Consider the following 21,956-nt stretch of genomic DNA (forward strand, 5'->3'; position numbering starts at 1 on the left):
TCTTTGATTATGTTACATCTATGGCAAATTTGAGGGAGCATTTAATTTTATAGACATCATTTAGAGCATATGAGTCCCTTCCTGCTGAAGGAGGACTTAAGTCCATTGCTGGAATCTGTCCACTTAGGAGTGCTTTTCACCAGACTGATCTTTCATGTTTTCTGCAAAGGCAAGCAGTACTCAGGTCAGTACCCCCAAACATGTTTGGGAGCCAGCACTTGCACAGCACAGAAAACCTTTCAGTCATCACCACTCTGTTCTCATAAGCATGCTTTGGTTCCATTTAGAAACACTGCCCTGCTCCATGTAGTAAGTACCATGGCTTCAGTAAAGCAAAATGACTAAGCCTGGATGAGTAGCTTGAGTACAGTGCCTTCACTGCAGAGCACTTTCCCCTTAGAGGATGGGGGACATGCTCATGGTGTGCTTTTGGCACCACTGATACCTGCCCTCATCGAGCCTCCCTGCTGACACTCAGGCCCTGGGTGGATTCGATTGAAACCCCACAGCCCCCTTAGCTCCTGCTTGCCAGGCTTGTGCCATCTGCTGCAAGAGCAACATCAGCACTTGTGAAGCCAATATAGCTTTAACACACAGGGTTTTCTGTTCAAAGCCACCTTTTTTTGGCAGACACATAGGGATGGAAAGGAGCTTTTTATGGGAATTACATGTTTTATAAGATGGTATGAAGCCCAGAAAGATTCCTCATTGGCTTTGTTCCTGTCTGCATATAATAATGATTTTCAAAATAACTTTACCACAACTAGCAGGAAACCCAAAGAAAATGAATTTCACCTCATGTATCATCTGTAAAGCCATCATTTACATCTCCACATTAGAATCTTTTAAGTGGTGGTTACACAGATAGGCATGTGCCAGCTCATGTCTTACAATTCAGGTGGAAGCTTTCCAATGAAAAGTAAAAAAGGAAGTTATCTGAGGTTACAACTGATTGGCTAATCTCACAGTTTTTAGATACCATTGTTCACGCTGTCCTTTGCACTCAGAGTATAGTAGAAAAAGGCTTCTTCTGTGTTTTCTGTGTTTTTGTATACAGCTGACAATTTTCAGTATTATTACAGAAAAAACGGTAATCACAAAAAAATTTATGCGCTACTCCACTCTTTTATCCTTGGTGATAATTGTTTATGGATGTGGGGGTGGAACTGATTTGCAGGTCTGTAAATCTATAAGGCCATTTTCACGTATCTTTAATTTATAGATTACATACAAGGGTTTTTTATTTTCTCCTTTTTCCTGACTTCAAAGATAGATTAGGCTGTCCAGTAATTTTTCTTTCTTTAAATATTTCAGTGGCCTTGTAACCAGAGCAATTTTGCATCTACTAAAACATGTGTGCTCCAGTATGACAGACAGACTGTTCAGCAGTTAGTACTGAGAGAGTTCTAGAGAGAATTATAGACCTAGTCATAATATGTGTTGTGTCATTAAGCTAATGGATGTTTGCACTTGTTTGTCAAATGGAATACTAATTATTTCTGTAAACTGTACAAGAAGACAAATAACAGCGAATGAGTATTTAAGACATCTTTCTGTGACACAGTGACTCATCTATTAAAAGTTATTTTCAATTTTAAAGCAGTGTTAGTCATATATCACCAGTGTAGAGTGATTAGCTTTTGAAGGAGGTGGCTACAAATTCTTTGAGATGGACAGTTATTTTTTTTCATACTCAAACCTGCACAAACTTTGCTTGTGCTTTCATGGAAAGCTCACTGAGGTCTATCTTAACATTTTTTACACTTCAGTGCTTTCAGCATCTGAAAATAAGGATGTTTCCAGACAGTAGCTTACAGAATTCCTGTAGAATGCCAGTACTGTAGCCTCAATGGCAGTTATTCACTCACAGTTCTCATCCAGAGAAAGCAGTAGGAGTAAGTTGCTTGAAAGGGTGAAAACAAATCCAACAATAATCTAGTCCAAACAAGACAAGTCAAGACCTTATGATTTGGAACAATGTGTCAGAGAACAAAAACCACCCAACCAAGAAAGGATTAATCACAAAAGATTTTAGAGAGAAAAAGGTATCTCAGTGCTCCAGCTCCCTTTATTATCAATAAGTAGATATAAACACCTCAGAAGGTGATCTGAAGGGAGCTAAATCACCCCATGGAGGTCTTGACTTTACCTTTATGTGTTGATTTTGACAGGAGCCTACAATGGAAGTTATCCAAGAAAGATGCCTAGCCTTAAGTAGGATGAAAAGTGTTGGTGGATAATGTAATGTAAAATAAAATGTAGATTTGTGGGTCTGCAGTTCTTTCTGGGATGTTATATTTTGTTGTACAGCAATCTCAGTGTTCAGGACCAATCTCAATTTAATTGAGAGAGATTTTCTGCATATCAGGACAGCACAAGATAACACTGTGCTTCTGTCTTTCAGAATCCAATTATTCTAAAGTAGTAAAGCATGTGAAGTTTCAGGAGCTAACAGAATAAACAAGAGTTTCAGAATTTAAATCCCAGAATATTATACAACATTAATTGAAAGTTCTAAGTAACTGTAAATAATACAAAATTAATTATTCAGCAAGAATCCCACAAAGCACTGAACTAATAGCAGTGGTACTTTTCTTTCTCTGAAACCAAGCAGATCTGTCAGGAACCTGTTTGTTTCAAACATGGGGTCTCTGTTTCTGTTTTAAGTATTCCTGTGCAGCGCTCTCCAAACATCAGCAAGTAGATCTAGAGGTGGGGCAGTGGCACATGCAGTCCTTCCACATCCATTGGACAAACTCCCACCCTCCCCCTGTCCTGCTCCTCAGTTCCTGGAACCAGGGCAGCGTGGATGGGTGCTTTCTCTGTGCATGTGTGCAATGAAAATTGAGGTCAAATTCAGACACCGCTTTAACACTTCCTTAAGTGAGGGGACGATGAAAAGGCTGTGCAGCTCCTGGGAGGTCAACAGCAAAGCATTTCCTAAAATATCCACTTGTTATTTGTGAGAAAATAATCCATGAATTCAGCTAGAGTTTATGTGAAATACTGCCTTCTGGGAGAAGCTGTGTGCATGAGACCAACATTCTCATGAGCTTTGATAGGAGAAACACATATTGAGTACAGAGTTTATCTCTTTTACAGAAACTCCTAAGGTGGCTTTGCTGAAATCTGCTGTATGAGACACATGTGAAAACACTGTGCCAAAAATAGTTGCTAATTTTGATTATTTAAATGAAACAAATTCAGATAAAACTCTTAGAGTTTATTTTGGAATTCATTGGATAGCCACACTTCTTTCACCTTTGCAATCCATTTGCTTACATGCCTATGATTAGTACTTAAATGGCCAAGGCTTTTCAAAAGATGAGCAAATGTAATGGAAAATTACAATGAAAGAATGAAATAAACCCCACAATTGTTTCTTTGATTAATACCTTTTCATATTTTTATGCAGTTGTTGTATTGTGACAAAAAAGAAATATTACCATATAAAATTTTCTTTTTTGGTAGCTGTGTATTTGTAATAATACACATGAAAAATATTTTTGCATATTTAAGTTCAAGAGTTCAGACCTGAAAAAAGCACGTGGCTGATTAGTGCTTTTGAGGATTGTTGCTTAAAGACTGTAGGATAAGGATGTATGATGGTTGGTTGTTTGTCAAAGGCAGATCAGAAATTATGTATTGCAGGGAGAGCAGAAGTATTGAGGCTCAATCAGAAGTCTTTTTGGCGACCCATCAAAGACAGTTGCTATGGAAACCTAGATAATTATACAGTGATTTTCATGCTATTTTAGTTATTAATTTGGTAGTGACATAATATTTCCTTTGTTAATCCTTTTAGATTTTTCTACATAGTTATTTCTAAAATAATTAGGTCAGCATCTTTCCCATGGCTCATGCAGGGAATTCTCTGTGCCACTGATGTAATGGAATATTTAAAACTAAACACAGACACCAGCAAAATTAATAACAATTTAAATAGTCTATTTACTGTGATCTGTGGAAAAAAGTCATAAAGGTTAGAAGGTTCAATCTCAATTATCTTCTTAGTGTGAGAGATACATTTGTAGTCATCTTGTTTGCCTAAAATTAAAAATAATCAGACCAAATGATAGCTCAGAAAGCTGCCTACACAAAGCCTCTCTAAAATGGAGTGTCAACATTATTTATAAGCAAATTCTCCTATTTGGAATATGTACAGAAATATTAAATTAAACAATTAAACAGTGTGATTGAGAGATTTCTGTTATTTTATTTCACCTTGGAAAATGAGTCAGCTTCATGTCCCTGTGATCTTTTCAAGCTACCAACTTTGCTAATTTGACCAGGTTGCAGGTCATTTGTTAATCTGAAAATCAGTAGTTCCAAACTCAATGTAGATAAAGGTGGGCAAAGTTAAATTTGTATAAATTTGAAAGGCAAAATTAACTTATCCATGGTTTTTGTTCTCTGTTGTAGCACACAATATCTCAGTATTTCAGTACAATATGGTGTGTATGTTTACATTATAGGTCAGGTAAATCATCCTTTGACAATTAATGTAATTGCAATTTCACAGTCTATTCTGTGTATAGTATACTCTATAAATCAATATTTTAAATTGACTGGGAAGAATTTTCAGCCTCTCTTGCAAGGCCTTTACTCTTGGTGGGAGTTAGACATTAAAGTACTTACTTTCTGAAAGTTCCAGCCTCTATCCTCTGAAGCATTTTTATCTTTCTCTTCTAATAATTTTTTATGCCATGTGAAGATACTGAAACTTCAGTAATCAGAATATGCATATTTAAGGAGAGTGCAAATCATATTTTCAAAACCAAACCCCTGCCCAAGAAGGAGATAAAATTTCACTCAGGTTCTTTCCCAATATTTTCCCCAATAACTTCCATGGGATGTAAAAATCTCTCAAATAAAAAATGCTGCTAATATCTACATCAATAATCTTGACTACATTTCATTAAAGATGCATTGAGAATATTAGGGCATCAGAATATTTTGGAAAACACTATAGACTCTGAATATGCAATTGGGAGAATTTCAGCTTTTATTATCATGACATCTTGAAATAGAGTGATAATATTACCAGACATCATGACAAGCAGAGCTTGTTCTGGCAGCAGAGACCAATTACCATTACAAATGGAAGAAAAAAAAGCAAATTATTTTGAGTCATATAACATTTGGACTGTTAGAAATACAATTCTAAGATTGTATCTCCATGGTGTCCTTTCTCCAGCAATTGTATTTTGAATTCTGTAAGAGGTAATAAAATCAAGCTTATTGCTAATATTAACTAATTATGGCTTGCCAACACATATAAAGGAACATGTAAAACTCCTCAAAGTTGGTCTAACTGCATTCCTGTTCTTGTTCCTTTGCAGGAACAAAGCATAAAATAGAGTGACTGTGAGGAATCTGTAATGTCTCAGTAAAATTAAAAAAATAAATTTAGCAAAATGTGCTTTCTGTGTCATAAAATGGGGTTTGGAGAAAATCAAGAAGTGGTTGTTCCAAAGAGCAAGGATAAATAAGGAATAACAAAGAAAAATAGAATGCTATATTCAATTTAAAAAACCCCAAATAATTACTATATTTTAATATGTGCAATATGCATTTGAGATACACATGTCTTCAAAATTATCAAGACTTGACAAAGATTCACAGGAAATATTCAGTCAGATGAAAGGATTTGACACAGGGAGCCAGGGAGGTGAACTGAGCAGGCATGCAGATTATTAGGATGTAGGTTTTCTAGTTGGCTTTTTATTGGTTTATAAACACACAAGTTTGTAAATTGATCCCTTGTCTGAAAACATAAATGTTGCATATGCAAAAGATGTTTGTTACCTTCAGAACAAGGGTGACAAGAATAACTTCTGGAAAATAAAATGCTGGAATGAAAGTTGATCTGGAGTGTAACCAGAGCCTGCAGTATGTGAAATACTGTATGATCATACCGGCAAAATAAACCTTAGGTTTTGGGTTGATTTGGGGAAGACTTAAATAAAAACAGGTAAAGTTCCCTTAAAGGGTCAATTTGATATACAAAATAAGTGTTAGAACCCTCAGTCTTCCATCTTTTTCCTTACAGGAAGGCATTACATTTCATAAGCTTCATTTTTTCTTTGCAGTAAAAAGAAAAACCTGATACTCACATGCTGTCTTTGAAAGTATCCTATCATTTTAGACAGTAGCAAATAGAATGCCAAGTGTAACAATGGTGAGTAACTATGTTGAGAATGTTCGTGGTAAATACTTCACCATTCAGTAGCTGGCATCAAACCATCATCACTCACAATTCCTGGCTCAAAAATGGAGTTGTCATTAGCATGCAGACTTAAAAAAAAAAAAATATATATATCTTTCATTGACTGATTTTTTAGTCTGACAAACCATTTATTTTACTTTAGAAATATTTGGTGTTTGTAGTGGTTTATGCTAAGGCATTTACCTGTGTTATCAGATGCCATCAGCTATTGTGGTTCTCCAGTGAGCAATACTTCATTATGGTGATTTGGGATCTTCACTGCTTTGTTCACTTTTGATGTCTGTTTCACATTCCAACTATGTTTTAAGGGTGTGAAGTTCAGCAAAGTTCATACTTCTCAAAACAGAAAGTGAAGACTTAAAAACGTTGTTTGCTATACCTTTGGCCATACAAACAGAACTTGACACCAGCCTCCAGGAATTATTCAATCACTCTGTCTGTATTAAGCATAACTTTTTGGCATGTTGATAGCACATCTCAGAGGTTTTGGCAGAGATCAGGTTGGGATACGAGATCATCTAAAAAAGAAGGATTTTAATGCATTTAGAATGGTTTTTAAAAGGAGACAATCACATCTAAAATGCATTTAAAAAAATCTATTCCAAATACTTAGTGTTCCATTAGAAATTACTATAATGTTTAGACAGATGTTTTTCAAAGAAGTGGAGTAGAGGCACAGTCAGCCATAGAGTGTCACACTTGCGTGATAAATACACATAAAACAGTAGTTTGTAGATACAGACCCTTTAGGGTATAATCCAAACAAACAGCATTCTGATTAATGAGTTCTGTACTTCCACTGGCAATTAAAACCTCAAAAAAAAAGTTAAAAGTAGTAAATTAGTTGAGTTGTGTTATGTCAACCTTAGTAAAATAACTAACTGTACTTGTAAAGGAACTCAAGTATATCCCTAAAGCTGAACATAGGCCCCCAGTCTTTGCACAAACACAGCTGTATTTTTTCACATTTCTGGAGGCTGTGCATTTCTGCCGTATAGAAGTGTATATTGGAGTGGAAGTGCCACTTCCACAGTGATAAGAAACTAAAAATAATCAGTGTTCCTTAGTAAAAACTGAAGACCCAGCCATGGGTTGACTTTGTAGACTGCAAAAGTAACAACAGGCATGAAATGTGATTGTCAGTTCCTCTGGGCACAGAGCACCTTCTGTGATGACTCTGCAGAGCAAGCAGGACATTCCCTCCTGCTGAAGGAGTTTGGGATCACACCAGTGACAAGGCTGTTTAAAGGTACCCACCGCATCACAGTGTGCTGTAACTGCAGGCTTTGTTCAGAACAAAACTCTTTGTGGCATTCCATTTCAGTTACTTTTTAAAATATATTTTAGGTCATTATTACCATTGGCTTTTGTACAGGACAAACCTTATTCAGCTGCTAGAATGAGCACTTAATCTGCTTTTTGGTTTAAATACAGTCTTATATTTTGCAAGTTTCTTTTCATTAGAGATGAGCAGAGGAAAAACAAGTAAATGCAAATATCTTACGCAAAGAAGTTAAAAATAAAGTTACTGATGAGAGGGCACAGCTACATATGGGCATGTACTTGCATTTACTAAAATTGGATAAGTCACTGAATATTTCAAGTTGGAAGGAACCCATCATCAAGTCTAACTCCCTGCTCCTAACAGGTTTACCTAAAACTAAATCATAGTTTTAGGACTTAAAGCTTTGTCCAGATGGCTCTTGAACTCTGACAGGCTTGGTGCCAGGACTACTTCTTAGGGGAGTCTGTTGCACTGCCCAAAAACCCTCTCAGTAAAGAAAGTTACTTCTGTTTTACCTTTCCCTGTGGCAAAAAGAATGACAGTGGGTCATCTTTTAACTATACTCCTTCACTTGATCTCTTCTTGTTCACTAATATTCTAAAACTGTAAAAGAAAAAAAAAAAAAGCACAAAATATTCAGCCAACTTTAAGGCAAATATGAAATGTTTCTTCCTGAATATTCAGAATGAAAGTCTAATTTTATGAGTTGTAGTGTGTATGTACTAAGAATAAAATCTTACTGAATATTCTCCATGGGCTAAGCAATCAAGGGGAAAACATGCCAGACAAAACATAGCAGAGAGAATAGAATATGCTGTCAGTCCTGTTAGGCACAGTGTCTTCCTTCCTCCTCCCTGCCTTCATCTCTCTGGTGTTGTGATCATTAATCCCATTTTCCTGACTGTTCCCCTTTTCACTCATGTGTCTCTTTTTTTTTGGTCATTATGACACCACCTGTGCCCTTGTTTTAGATGATGAGTATTAATGTACGCTTTTTTTTTTTTCCTAAACATGTCTGTGTTTTTTAAACAGTTAAACTTCACATTTCAAGGGTCTTGTGAGGTTTTGGATTTCAATGATTTTTAAAAAGAGCAATATGTATAGATCCATTTGAATTTCAGCCACAGAAATTATTAGACTTGAAAATTTTTCTTCAAGCAAGCACATTGTCAAAACAGGTGTCCCAAAGAAAATTTTTCTGACTTTCAGAGAATTCTTTAAGTATTATAAGTTCAGGATTTTTCACTCAACTAAAACATTTCATTGAAATCATCAGATTTCAATGGAAAGCAGTGTTAACAGTATTGAGGAACAGGAGGAAAATGATGACAGTGAATCCCAGAGCTTGTTGATCGAACAATTCACAGAGAGTTCAAGGTATACAAACCCTTTGCCTCATGGCTAAAAAAATTGCTGGGTTTCCAAGCAGGAACTCAAACCATAGAGGAGTCTGCTGTGTAATGCATGATAGAATATATTGCTTTTATGTCCTCACAGATTACCTCCTGTAATTTTCACCCCATTACACAACCTCCATTTAACACTTCCCCCCTTTCTGGTGTTTTAGCAAACCTAAGCATTAAGTCAGGTGCTTAATTATATCTTTTTCACAGGCCAGTTGCTTCCCTGGTCACTATCCAAAGGGTTGTCTCTAGCTAAGACTGTAGGTCAACAAGGAGGTGACTGAAGTAAAAATACCTTTCCAGAAGGAACACAAACAAGGAAAATTTATTTATGTGGCACACATTTTCATGTGTGCTCCTGTTTTTTAATAACAATTTGTTATGAAATAAAAGAGCCAAAGCACACCATATGACTATTTAAAAAAACTCTAGGCTATATTTTAGATTAATTACATTACAATTTCCATACACCTCTTTGTATCATGCACTCTGCAGTGAGCTTTCTGCTCATCATGAATCTGCAGGCAGTGTTCTAAACAGACAGATTGGATATATCAGTGCACTTTGCTTGGGTTTGCCCATAAGCCATCCCTTTAAGCAGCTGTGTGGACACTCCCCTTGTAAAGCAGCAGCACAGCAAATGCTTCCATTTGTTCACTGCCTGTTTGAACTGTCTTTGCCTTCAGACTGTCATGGAATGTAGCAGTTACATTGAGGACAAACTAAACACACTTGTAGAGGGTTTACTTTTGTAGCCCAGATCCAGCAAACATTGCTGGCAAGCTGCAGAGTTCTCTCTGTAATTATTGGCCAGATTTTCTATTTCTAATGTTGAAAGGGAGGTTACAGATCTGACAGTAACTGGTGGCCTTTGTTCCTTCCTGTATGGGTGGCCTCACTGACAGAGGTACCAACACTTAGTACAACCTAGGCATATGAAAGAAGCTTAAATGATGCCAGATTTGTGCATGTAACAGCCAAAATATTGAAGGGAAACACTTACCATGAGAACAAAGACCACTGATGAGTTAGTGTTTTCACAGGGCATCTTGAAATGCAAGAAATGTACACCACTATCCTCATGTGATCTGACTACAGCCTTTTATCTTAAACAATCTTTCTATATTTATAGTTTCCATAAGGGAGGACAATAGAAAGTTTCTCATTACCCAAAGCCTCTGGAAATTTAAGCTGTAAAGGAAAATACCACTTGTGAGCTTTCCAAAGGGCTGCATGCCTCAGGGCTGTGGTTAAAGGGGTAAAAAGAGGCAGTTGATTTGAGTCACTTGCAAGTTTTAGACTACTCCAGTCTGTATTTGCTACTGGTTTGAGTTTCACAGGATAAGTACTGCAAGAAAGTCCATTCTTCCTGAATATTACTTATCTATTTTCTAAGAAATTATTTTTTGTTTATGGTGCTAGCAACCATAAAATGTTGCAGCTGGAGTAAGCTAACTTGGCTTGTCCTGAAGCAGTTGTTTCAATAGCAGCAATGAAAACAGCAAAAAGAAATTGCAGTCAAAGTGCAGACAGATGAAGGGCTGTCAAGGAGATGTAAAAATGGATGTCAGTGTAAGGAAGATCCATGAATATCCTTAAAAATCAAATGAAAATGCAAAAATCTGATAAGAAGAGAATTTTGACTTAACAATAAAATTAAATGCATTTGTCATTAAAATATGCCATGATTTGAGTTAGGTTGAAGATTAACAAAAGGTTTCTGTCAGTAGCTCACAGAATATTCTGCACATTGGTTTAGCTTTATCTTATGCATTATTTAACAAATACTCAGATAATGAATCTTTCAATTGTTAGTTCAGTTTGATTGAGGTAGTGTGGGTGGTTTGCATAACAACTGTTACACCATAAGAGTGTTTCAAAACTATTGCAAGAAACATTAAACATGATGTTCTAAAGCATAACATATCGGGTGTATTAAATTAGAGGTTTGCATTTGAATTTTCCAGCACAACACATAAAATTTTTGAATATTATAAATAGATGACTTAATTATTCTTCCCAAGGAAGGATAGGTATAGAATGTCACCTAATTCTGTGGCACTCTGCAGGTGAGGAGTATCTGGTGGTTCAGTAGTGACTGCATGATTCTGTTTCCTGAGTAGTTCCTGACTCCTTGTGTGAGCAGACCAGAACCTCAGGCTCCAGCTCTTGGGTGCCACAGTGTTGACACACCGAAGCTGGGCTGCCAAAATTTACTTTGTTTACCATCAAAGCTCTGGGGCAGACTGAAAGCACACACAAATTCAGGTGCTCCTTTGAGCTTAGAGGCTGAAGTGTGGACAGACCTGCCTGTGGAAACACACTGAGCTGAAGGCTGCCCACAGAGGGACCCTGCTTGTGGAGTCTCAATGACCAGAGCTCTGTAATTGCAGCTCCACTTCTGATCCCACTAGAGGCAGCACAGGAGTAGAAAGGTTCTCACTCAGATTCAACAAATATTTATATACACTTGGTCATTTCATAATACCCTATTCTGCTTAACAAGATGTTCTGCAGCTGCTGGAAGTCACATGTGTTCCTAGGAGGAGAGTTTATTTTTATAAGTTAAGCTTTTGCAACCATTAGCTGCATATAATGTTCTGATCTTTGGGGAAGGCAAATGCTTATAAAGGACACCATGGGTAAGTAATAATCATGTCATCAAACATCATTATTTGGGATAAAGATAAAATTGGAACAAACAAAAATGACCTTTCCATCTGAAGAAAGGGTCCAAATTAATTTTTGACATGGTGGCATTGTTGTGTAGTGAAAGTAAATTCATTGCCCTTACCTCAGCTTGTGTTCCAATTCACACAGAACTGAAAAGTTTGATTCAAAGCTTGTTGAATTAATCCAAGTCTTCCCCTTTCCTATTGTGATTCTGAAAAAAAAAAAAAAAAAAAAAAAAAAAGGACAGTGTTGTATGAAAATGATGAAAATGAATGCTGGCCTCTGAAAAAACCTATCTGGACAAATAGAAAGATTTATGTTGAACTGTCTGATGAAGAGGCATTAGATTTGCAAAAATGTCTGAGATTGTTATAATTTTGTCCTTTAGTATTAAGAAACCACAGTATCCAGTATCTGTTTATTCCTGTCAGGGAATATCTTGCAGGCTGATCCACTGCATTAGGTAGATCAGGTGTTGCCAACTAAGAACAGCAAGGGAATTTCTCTGCCAATTTACTTTAAAGGCAGCATGACAACCTTCTTCTTTCCAGTCAGCAGTTCTCCCTCATTTCTTTCACTGTCTTGTATGCAATTATTATTTTCTATGTGCTGTAATTAAGTAATTCCTACAGCTTTAAAGCCTTGCATGTGGAATGTAAGGTGAAAATAGCATCTTCTCATTGTAATGCTTAAGTTTTATATACTTTATGTGATACATTGTTCCAAATTCTGCCATACTAACTTTATGAAAATTGTACATCTACTTAAACTAGTGGTGTTTTTTCTATTTTAATATTGTTTATGGAAAACTGCTTTTAGAAAATAAATTAGAAAAAAGCCCACTGGTTTTAAAAAAGACCTAAGAAGAGGCACAAGGGTTGGAAAGAATTGAAGCATTTGGTTTTTAGCAAGTTAAAACCTCATCTTCAGGGCTTTTGGATGTGATTAACATTTTATTATTGGTCAGAGTATTTTGTGATTGTTGCTTCACTCTTACTTGCTGCAGTTTCTGCTCATCCCTTGTTCTTTTTTGTTTGCCTCTTCATTATTTACACAAAAGAATCAGGGTTTCTGTCAGAAAGCATCAGGTTTTTGGGTCACAGGTAGGGTGATTACCAGTACTTTCACATTCTGCATGTATTGTCACTCAGAAGTCAACAGAAAATATTTCCATATGCATCTGATACAGGAATGAAAAAGAAATGCACTTTAATGTCACTCGAGTTATATTAGTATTCAGCCCAGAGTTTGTGAAAATTGCACGTCTAATGATTCTATGAATACTAAATCTCCACACTGAGAATTGCTGTTCCATAATGTCTAATTCTAAAATGTGGGACAAAACTGCATCTGGCTCTACATGATGTTCTGGAGAAGACTGAACACCCCACAGATTCAGTTTCTAGTATGAAAAACTGTTTTCCTCTGTAAAAAGCAGGGCATTCTCCAAATATAGCATTAGTCCCAGCACCATTTTCATTTCAAGGATTTAAGACTGGCACCAGCTTAATATTAACATCTTTGGCAAGCAGTGAGGACCTTTTACCAATTTTAAGCAAGACCTCTGTATATTTATCAGACTTTCATGAGATATTATATCTTCCAGAGTGAGACTGAAGAATAAACTGTTCTATAGGCACATTTTATTTTGGTGTAGAGATTGAGGAAGTTTCCTTAAGCAGTTACAGTCAGTATAGTGGTAAAATATGTCTCAAATGCTTGTCAGTATTTCCTGGAAAGTCAACATGGTCCTTTTCTTCAGTATTTCACTGTATTTGTACTTTACCCATGAATATTTGCTAGAGTTAGTGGTCTGTCAACAATTTTGTTGACTGATAGTTAATTCCAATTTTTCTCATAAAAAAAAAAATCTGTGATAGTAGGCTCATAAATTGTTGAAATAACATTAACAACAATTGGTAGTATAGGACAATCAAATAATGACAGTTTAATTTCTATTTTTTTCTAGCATCACAGTTCTCTGGTAGGATATGAGGAAATAGTTTAGAGTTTTAGATGTGAGAAACTACTGAGGACATTTGCTCAGGCAGGATTGCCACTCTTGTGAGTTAATTCAGGTGTGGGTTCTGTAGTACAGAAGCACTGAGCCTTTGCCACAGAATCACACTGAACTGATAAAATGAATCCATGTTGATTTCAACACATTCATTAGCTATTCCCTTCAGCCAGCTGCTGCAAACATGGCAAAGTAATTACACAAGGTGGAGCTCAAAGGTACAGGTCCAAAAAGTTCTGGCAATTGCTGCCTAAACCTCAGCACACAGAAGCAGTTCTGACTTTTGGCTCAGCCCCTGGTGCATTATTTTAGACCTGTATGTGTAAACAAGAATTTTCTATAGAAGTGAAAATGTAGAAATCAGATTAATTTGTCAATGCTGACAAATGAAAAAATAAATTGATACCAAATAGACTCTAAACAATTGGTTATAAATAAGGATAGTTAATGTACAGTATTTGCAAAATACCATCCAAATGGTTCTTGTTACATCCATTTCTGTGACATGCTTCTGCAACATAATAAAAGCTGTCTCAGGGATTATTTTACTCTGCAGTATTTATTTCTGTAGTACATGTAGAGACAGTTTATTTACAAGCAGGAGTTAGTTTTGGCACATAAGATACTCAAACAAACAAAGATTCCTGGAACTAGAAAGAAAGCTTCCAGTAAAACAGAGACTGAACTCGCAAAAGTTCAAATAATACCCAAACTAAACATTACCAATCTTCAGAGATTACATGTTATTCTCTTTACTTTTTGTTTTTCAAGTGCAGTGGTATCAGAGTGTTTGGAAAGGTACTTCTGTCCTCTGGATGTTTGTAATACATTTTCTGATACCACTTTTGTTTTGGCAGACACTTAGTTTGGCTTTCTGTGGGGTTTTTTAGAAATACTAAATCTCCTCTGCATTGAAGCAATTTTGTTTTGACAAAAAAACAAAACAAAAAAACCCCAAATTTATGCTGAATTGTGAGTGCCTCCCTTAGATCCATTGTGAAAAGATGGAATTCTTCCTGAATTCACAGGAGTCCTAAAATTGGCATAGAAGGTGCTGAATTTGCCTTATGTTTAACTAGGGACTGTCTGTGTACTGATTATTACAGTGGTTTATTTTCTCCACAAAAACAAGTAGGTGTTAGCATTGCCTTTACTGTAAATTCCTTTCCTGCTTGAAATGATTTTGTTTATCCAAGGATGACTAAATAAATTACTTATCTTCAGGAGATGAAAGAGGAAGAGGAAACACAAAGAGGTAAAAATATCACCAAAAATATCAAAACAGGCAAAATATGAAGTCTGAATTACTGCACATTTCATAATGTCAGGAAACATAAGACAGCAGCCAAGAGCATGTATATTTTTACGTGCAGAATTTATGCTAAAAGTAATGATTAACACCTCACTTCTGAAAAAGAAAGCTGATACTATTCATCTAAAGAATTGGGATGTATTAAAAGATGTCAATGAGTTCTGGGGAATGGAATAACTAATCCATGTGGACTTGGCTTCTTGGGCATCCACTGGTGTTCCACTGCATACTCTCTGCGGTGTAATCAGGTAATTCCCAGACAGATGGGAATGTGCTATCAGTGCTGAGTAACATTTCTCCAAAGGCATAGTTGGTGAGCTGAAAGTGTAATATTCTTGGGAGAGTAGTCACAGAGGTAATATTTTAATTTTTAATTAGACTCCCTTAAAGCTGTCTCTTTGAAAATCAGTTTTTTCCTGCATTTTGTGCTCTCTGGCTCCAGTAAAGACAAACAGCAGAGCACCAAAACTCCCAGACTTAGTAACCTGATTTTGGATTTATCATTCCCATGTATGCAGGGTGAGGGCTTCAAATGCAGTTTGGCTGAACTGCAAAGGAGGTGCAAATAATTTAGAGGAAATAAATTAATTTGATCAGAAAGTTGTTAAAAGAGCTGAATTTCTTCTTCAGTAAAGAAGCAACTCCCTTTTCTTGCTGACTTTAATATTGTTAACGAAATGTGGGAAGCTCTGGCTCATGCCCACTGAGTTCAATGAGAAACATCTCAAATTCACAACATTTTGGATCAGGCACATTAATTTGATGGAAGGAAAAGGAATACACAGACCCTTAAGGGGGTAAAGCTGATCAAATGAAATCTTGATCTCACTAAATTCAGTGGGAATTCCGTTGTTCACTTGGAAAAGGTTGAAATGGTTCGTGGTATATTACCTTATTTCAATTCAACTAAAGTATGATTGGGTGGGCTGGCTATGGAAATCTTAATAACAACAACAATAATTCAAGACCTGAATTTTCCTATTATAGAGCTATTGAAAAAGGTTAAGGTTTTACAAAAAAGCAAGAAATAAACAAGCAATTCTAATTCCTTGAAAATTAGAAAAAAAACCAGCCTGATGGTACAAATTTTTATATTTTATTCCATCCTGTCAGATACAAGGAGTAAAGCTGACCCTTTTGCATTTACAAACACCAAGCAATTTCCCAGGTATGAGCACCAGAAAAAACACATTTCTACCAATGATAGGCTCATGCATTAAGGTTCACTACAACCCCATCTGCAGATATTTAATCTGCTGAGGGCCATGGTGTAGTAGTCCTATTGGAGGGGAACAATATCCCTGGCTCAGTGTAACTTGCTTTTCTGGCCCTTATGAGCTTAATTCCTGAAATTAAGGTTATGTATTTCTGGGATATATCCACAAAAGGCAACTAGAGAGAAGAAAATGCACACAGATGAGTAGGAATAATAAAAATGAAGAATTAAAAATCCATCTACATTCTGTTTTTAAAACTACATGTAACTTATGTGAATATTGATATTAAAATAGCTCCTTTTTCCATGCTTCAGTGCCCTTACAATATACTTCATTATTTCATATTAAAACTAGAAAAGCCTTTTGAGAAACTTCCTTGTCTGAGACCAAAAGAAATCTTCATTAGCATAATTACTTACATTCCTTCTGTTAGTATTTTCAGGGACAAAAATATAATTATCCTTTTACTAAAAAAAGGACCAAAAAAAAACCCCAGCAAAACTGTGAACATAGTGAAATAATGGAAGATCTGGATTACAACTCCAGTGAAAAATGTGGGACGAACTGGATAGGAATATAAATATCAATTCTGACTGAAGTATGAAACTTAGGCAAACAACAGGGAAAAAAACCCACCCTTTTTAGAACATTTTGAGATGTGTGAAAACTACAAATGCTAGAACTGTGAAAAGGAAACAGGGAATTTGATCCATATGTTCTGGAAATGCCACTGCCCACAGCTAAATTATATTTGGAGAACAGAACAGAGAAAAGAAGAACAACTGCTAACACTGTTATAAACACAGGGTCTCCCTGGTGATGCAAAGGTCTTCCCATGGCAGATATTAATGAAGGACCCTTACCATCTGGATACCATATATGAAGAAATAATATTTAGTATGTTCTAGAATAATTACTGAGGAATATGATTTATTAATTATTTATCAAATTCTCTGAGGAGAAATCATCCTGATAGTTCCAAGGGGAAAAAGTGCTGCTCAGGGTGGTTCACACATTGGGGTTTTTTAAACATAGTTGAATATAATTTAAAAGCCTGAACTGAACTAAGTAATTCCACTGTATCAGAGAAGATCGTATTTTAAGCTTGGGAAGCTATTTGCCGTGATACATATTTACAAAGTGAAATATTTTTGAAATTTGCAGTGTTTGAAATAGCAGAATGACCTGGGGAGAGATTCTGTTACAGATTCTGTTACCAAAAGCACATCCTGCTGATTCCAAGAAAAATAATTACCAGTTAGCTTGGGCTGCTGTTTACTTCTTCTCAGGAATGTGTGACTGGAAGGGGTGAACTCCACTTGCTCTGCTATTGCAGACCCAGCCAAGCCCCGTATTTCTACTCTGTACTTTCAGTGAGCAGAAACTCACCAATTGTCACCTCCCACTTCCTACCTGAAGGCTGACCGCGGATTTCCTCTGATAATTCAGTAGTCTGCAGTTCCCACGTTCACTTCATTGCAGACAGGCAGTACCCACTTGTACCAACAGAAGCCTCCCAATGTGCAAGGTGTGCTCTCATAACTGGTTCACATCAGTAGCTTTGCCACAGGAAGGGCCAGAGACCAACATAAAGAGAGACAGATTTACAGAAAGCTGTATGTGCATTTTTCTTGGCCACGGCGGCAAACCTCCCTGAAAAAGTTGAAACATATATATAAAAAATGTTGAATGGTGGCAGCTCTATACCATCTGTTTTGTTCTGGTTTAGAAAGGAATTGCATCAATCCATGATGTTCTATATACCATCTCTCCTTCACAACAGCCAATAAGCAAAACCTAGCAACAGTTGTGCCTATCATATTAGAATAATCAAAAATGTGTTTCTTTTATTACAAATGACACTTGAAAATTGTAACAATATAGCTCTTCTGGTTTGATACTAATTTTTACTTTTCTTTGGAAAAAATGTTTTTTCTAAGCAATTTATGAATTCTGAAAATAGTTCTCTGCAAGTATAATCATCAAGCTTGAACAGTTTTTATTTTTCATGTCTTTATTCATTCTTTTCTACGTAGTATTTGTGGAATTCAGCATCTGGAACGAGCAGGAAACAGGTTGACTCTCTTTGACTCCCTTTATTTCTGCATAGTGACTTTTTCTACTGTGGGCTTTGGGGATGTTACACCCAAGATATGGCCTTCAAAGCTGCTTGTTGTCATTATGATCTGTGTTGCACTTGTGGTGTTGCCCATACAGGTAAATGTGGATTTTTTTTTCTCTCTTTAGAATTGTTTTTGAAGCAAAGGAACAATAACTGAAATAATAACTTAACAATAATTTACTGTTACTATTATTATTGCATGGAAAATGTCAGAAAAAAGAACCATCTATCTCTCCTATTGTGTTTTTTTTCTTTTTTCCTGTATGTTCTCCTATACTCTAGATTTATACTAAAAAACAGGGCACTGATAATAGTTTTCAGGTGCTGATGAAAGTTTTCTGCACCAGTCATGTACCACAGAGGTCTTCCTTTATCCTGAGATATGGGTTTGTTATTAATGGAGCAATTACAAAAAAAACCCCACAACAGTAGCCAGCACTTTCTTTATGAGCACAGCTTTTCCTCTGCAGGCTCTCCCTGTTTCTAATCTTGGTTGTCTCCACTTCCTCTCTTACTCTTACAGTTCAGTGCTAACTTGAAAAAAATCTCATTAAATCTGCAACTCAAGCAAATTGGGTTCACAGCTGTGTATGGAACACATGCACACAGAGCCAGCAGCACAGTTAGGAATTTTTCATGCCTGCCTAAGTTTAGGACTTCTAACAGTTTCAACAGGGAAAGAGCAATTTATGAAAATCCAAGTACTTCAAGGAGTCAGTCAGCTTTATTAAATTTGTACCAAGCATTTTCCAGCTCATTAGGTGAGGCTGGATGACAGAAACCCTGAGGTTACATGGGAAACCCTGCCAGGATGTTCACTGTTGCACACGTGGTGATCACCCAGCCCTTGTGCCAGAAAAAGAGGATGTGGGGAGACACTTGGTTTTTATCAAAGCTTACAGCAGACCTGCTAGACCATGAAGCTCCAAAGTTTCTCACACAGCTATAGTTTCCTCTGCTTCTTTGGCAGAGAGCTAAAGCTCAGTGTGGGCAGACAACACATAAGCCCTAGGAGGGTGGAAGCTCAAGCTTTCAGCATTAATTTTCTTGAAGTTATTTAACACTCTAATTAAATATTGAATGTATGTATTCATAGCCATATGCACCCCCACAATTATATTCTCACTCAGTGAAAAATTAGTAAAATATATATTCTACTGGAAACTAAAATGTGCTCTGTTTAAGAAATTTGAAATTTCCTGGGACATAGACATTTCATCCTTAAGGTGGTTCTGATACATACTTCAGGCCTGAGAGCTCCACAGGAGCAGTAAATAACCTAGAATCTACTGGAATTTCACATAAATTTACCATTATTAGCTACTTTATTTTATGCCTTTGTAGTGATAATGGGGCTTCTTATAGTTTTCCATACACATAATGGAGTGGGAGGCATTTTCTCCTGAGCCCTGCAATGAAATGATATCAGTTATTATTCACGATCCAGCCTCTCCATCAGTTAAATGTGGAGGAGAAAAAGATGCTATCACACAGCCATACAGTTAAATTGATCTCAGTATTAAGCATGTGTTACTTACAAGAATCTTTGAACTGGTATACAAACTGTTAGAGTATTTTCATACCTGCATATATTGTTCAGCAGACAAAGGCAAACTTGCTGTATTAGCAGCTGCTGTGTATTTAAGTTGTACCTAAAAATATAAAGCAGATAAGAGAGTTTACAGAACATCACCTTCAGAACATTTAAAAATCTCTGGGAAGAGTTACTGCCCAAACTAAGAAAAAATGGTGCCTCTTTCCAAGTATATTCACGTATCTGTGTGAAAACTTAACCTTTCATATGAGGAAAGCAATTATGTCACAATACTAGAAAAAGACAGCTCAGAGGCATAAAATACTTAAAGGAATAAGGTACTAGCCTTCATTATTTCCTAAACTCCTGTGATTTAGTGTATTCCCATGGTATTTTAATGAATTTTCACTGCTGTTTGTGTGTGTTAGATTCTGGCACTATTGCTGTGGTTTGTGATCACCTTATTAGAGAACATTTTACAAAGAAAAAGATACTGGGGCTAAGGGCAGCTTTTCATAGGGGTGTGAGATGAGCAATGCAACATTGCCAAGTCATTATAGAGTTGTAATGCTCACCTACTGGTCTCTAGTTCACTGACAATCAGCATCTCTTGCAGTTTGAACAGCTGGCATATTTGTGGATGGAGAGGCAAAAGTCTGGAGGAAACTACAGCAGATACAGAGCTCAGACAGAAAAACACGTTGTGCTGTGTGTGAGCTCTCTGAAGATTGACTTACTCATGGATTTCCTAAATGAATTCTATGCCCACCCCAGACTGCAGGTACTGAGAATGGAAAAAAAACCCCAAACAAATAAACCCCTCAAAACATTTTGTTTGTTGTTTTGGTTTTTGTTTTTTGTTTGTTTTAAGAAAGATTTCCGAAATTGTTTTTAATTCGTAAAACTGATTTTGGGAATAGATAGGTGAATTGGGAATTTATACCTGCAGTAAGAAGCTGAGATACAGAGTTTGGAGGCATTTTAAATTGAGGTGTTGAGGGGAAAAGACTAAATAGGTAGAATTAGTGTCTTGTTTAATTGTGTCAGACTTTTTAGAAACAGGTATTTCTATGCAAATTCCTTAGATTCTACCCTAAAACAGAAAATAAATGAAAGCTATTCAATTTATTTTTTCCCATTGTTTTGGGACTGGATCCAAAATTCCTCACAATTAAAAGCATCCTTTGGTTTTCACGTTTTGCTTTGTTTTTTTGCCAGCATTAGGAATTAGAATTGGTCAGGTTGGACGGCACCACTGGGGATCATGTGGTCCAACCTTCCTGCTCAGGCAGGGTCATCCTAGAGCACATTGTACAGGATTGCAGAGATAAGATCCTCTTGGAATTGTGGAAATGAAGAAAAAAATTCACGTACTTTAAAGGACAAAGATGTTGACAAAATACACAGATTTTGTTAGTGTGCACATATTCCCTAGGTAATGCAGACTTGTCACATGGCTTATTTGGAACACCTAGAGGCTTATTTCCATGAGATATCAATTTGGATTTATTATCATTGTCTTTGCTACAGACTCTCCCTTTTAGTAAACCTTCTCTGTGTCTTTTACTAAGTTACCTGTGGTATCATGCTTCATTAAATACTGCAAGAATCACACAAATACAACCCTCAAATGACTGAGCAGCAATTTGCCAAATCCCAAATCCAAAATATTCCCCAAAACAATTAGCTAGGAAGAGGCATAAGCAATTGCACAAAGAAATCCAGTCCTTTATAGATACAAGGAGAAATCAAAATGCAACATTTTGTTAACTAAGCTGAAGAATGAGTCAGGCTCTGTGATACACTGGAAACAAAGAAGAAAAGCCCTAATACTACACAGGTAACTTAAAGGGCTTATATACATTCCCTTCACAGCTGAAATTGAGTTGGACTCAATGATCTTGGAGATCTTTTCCAGCTTTAATGTTTCTGTGTACTGAGAGGCTGAAGGATACAGATGGTTACTGCATCCAGTGCCATTTTCCTCTCTGCAGAAATCTCTGTGTTGCAGAAAGGAAGATTTCTGTGACCAGCCTGGCCTAAGCTCTCACTCTCCTCTCCCACATTCCATTTATCCCTCCTTTTCATTTGCGCACTTAAGGATCCTTCAAACCATCCTTGCTTTTCCTTTTCCAAGTAGCACAGGAAGCAATTTGGATTGGCC

The 21,956-nt window shown here is 36.5% G+C and overlaps 2 protein-coding genes across 14 annotated transcripts in view; one reads left to right on the forward strand and one right to left on the reverse strand.

The window, feature by feature from the left end:
* Positions 1-21,956, reverse strand: part of LOC146766775 (uncharacterized) — an 87,226-nt gene that overhangs the window by 53,143 nt on the left and 12,127 nt on the right. The window contains exons 4-6 of the mRNA XM_085586029.1: positions 19,842-19,910; positions 17,550-17,789; positions 6,413-11,801 (exon numbers count right to left, since the gene is read on the reverse strand). Coding sequence (XP_085442155.1) covers positions 17,673-17,789; positions 19,842-19,910 — 186 coding nt within the window. The 3' untranslated portion in view covers positions 6,413-11,801; positions 17,550-17,672. The remainder of the gene's footprint in view (positions 1-6,412; positions 11,802-17,549; positions 17,790-19,841; positions 19,911-21,956) is intronic.
* The window catches only part of KCNT2 (potassium sodium-activated channel subfamily T member 2), a 114,208-nt gene that overhangs the window by 43,909 nt on the left and 48,343 nt on the right, over positions 1-21,956 (forward strand). For all 13 annotated transcript variants that reach the window (XM_085585969.1, XM_085585965.1, XM_021525065.4 and 10 more), the window contains 2 exons: positions 18,173-18,353; positions 20,409-20,573. In XM_085585969.1, the coding sequence (XP_085442095.1) occupies positions 18,173-18,353; positions 20,409-20,573 (346 nt within the window). The remainder of the gene's footprint in view (positions 1-18,172; positions 18,354-20,408; positions 20,574-21,956) is intronic.

Source organism: Lonchura striata, chromosome 8, assembly GCF_050655825.1.
Source record: "Lonchura striata isolate lonStrDom1 chromosome 8, ASM5065582v1, whole genome shotgun sequence".
NCBI classification, from domain to species: Eukaryota; Metazoa; Chordata; class Aves; order Passeriformes; family Estrildidae; genus Lonchura; species Lonchura striata.